Source organism: Tenrec ecaudatus, chromosome X (genome assembly GCF_050624435.1).
Source record: "Tenrec ecaudatus isolate mTenEca1 chromosome X, mTenEca1.hap1, whole genome shotgun sequence".
Taxonomy (NCBI): domain Eukaryota; kingdom Metazoa; phylum Chordata; class Mammalia; order Afrosoricida; family Tenrecidae; genus Tenrec; species Tenrec ecaudatus.
In genome coordinates, this window is record NC_134548.1 from 85946274 (window position 1) to 85947328 (window position 1055).

General features: G+C 41.9%; 1 protein-coding gene across 1 annotated transcript; it reads right to left on the reverse strand.

The window, feature by feature from the left end:
• Nucleotides 1-273: 273 nt before the first annotated feature.
• Nucleotides 274-664, reverse strand: LOC142434352 (small ubiquitin-related modifier 2-like). Its single transcript, XM_075539074.1, has one exon. The coding sequence runs from the start codon at nucleotides 662-664 to the stop codon at nucleotides 470-472; it is 195 nt and encodes a 64-aa protein (XP_075395189.1). The 3' UTR covers nucleotides 274-469.
• Nucleotides 665-1055: the final 391 nt, after the last annotated feature.

A 1055-nucleotide genomic window follows, 5' to 3' on the forward strand; every position in this document is an offset into this window, starting at 1 on the left:
TTTTGTTAAACAGTGAGAGCAAAATAACTTACTGGAATATAGAGAGAGGAGTTGAGTGAGCATGCCGCTGATGATGAAGGGGGGGGGGTTCACAGAGCCACTGTTTCCCCATCCCATCTCCACTTGGTGTTGATCAAAACATACCATTGGCCATTTAGCAAAATAAATAAATAAATAAACAAAGGGAAAAATGCAATATGCGTGTGCACATGCACCAGTTACTTTATGTACAATAAAGGAATGGGGAAGGGGAAATAAAAGAGAAAACTATACTGTAGTCGTCAGGAGGTGGTGCAACCAAATTGTGGTTTTCTGATAGAGAATGGATTCTTGGTCGGTAGGAAGAGAGTTCTGGAGGAAAGGAGCAAGCTCCCTTTTAGAAGACGCCTCCTGTCTGCTGCTGGAACACATCAATTGTATCTTCATCCTCCATTTCCAACTGTGCAGGTGTGTCTGTTTCATTGATTGGCTATCCATCAAATCGGAATCTGATCTGCCTCATTGACAAACCTTGTCGTTCACAATAGGCTTTCATTAGTTTGCTAAGTGGCGTATGCCTCTTAATCTTAAACTGCACCACGGAACCATCCTGCCCTGCCACCTTCAAATTAATATGATCGTTGTTCTCAGTCTTGACTCCTTCCTTGGGTTTCTCGTCAGCCATGGCAAGAGCCGAAGTCTCCTCAGCTGCCGCTTCACAAAAGAGGTACCATGTCTGCACCAAACGAGCACACAGGCAGCTCCAGGAGCGGCAGAAGAAGGAGGCGGCAGTGGCGGAGGAGCACAGAAAGCATTTTAAAGATGATGTAGTCAGGCGAAAAGGTAATACCTCATCATTTGACCCCGTTTGACCCATTTCAAAGTCGTTTCAGTTTTTAAATTTTTCTACTTCTTCTTTGATTGAGATTTATCTATATTTTGTCTAGTCATTGTTTTTAGGTTTTGTTTGGTTGTATGTTTGTTTGTATAATTTTCTGTGATTGTTGTTTTTTTGTATGATTTTCTGTATATGAAATCCAGGATAGGAAGATTTATAGAGACCGTAACTGGATAGG

Bases quoted from the DNA above. Each gene is read 5' to 3' on its own strand.
- LOC142434352 (XM_075539074.1), bottom strand. From the start codon at position 664: ATGGCTGACGAGAAACCCAAGGAAGGAGTCAAGACTGAGAACAACGAT.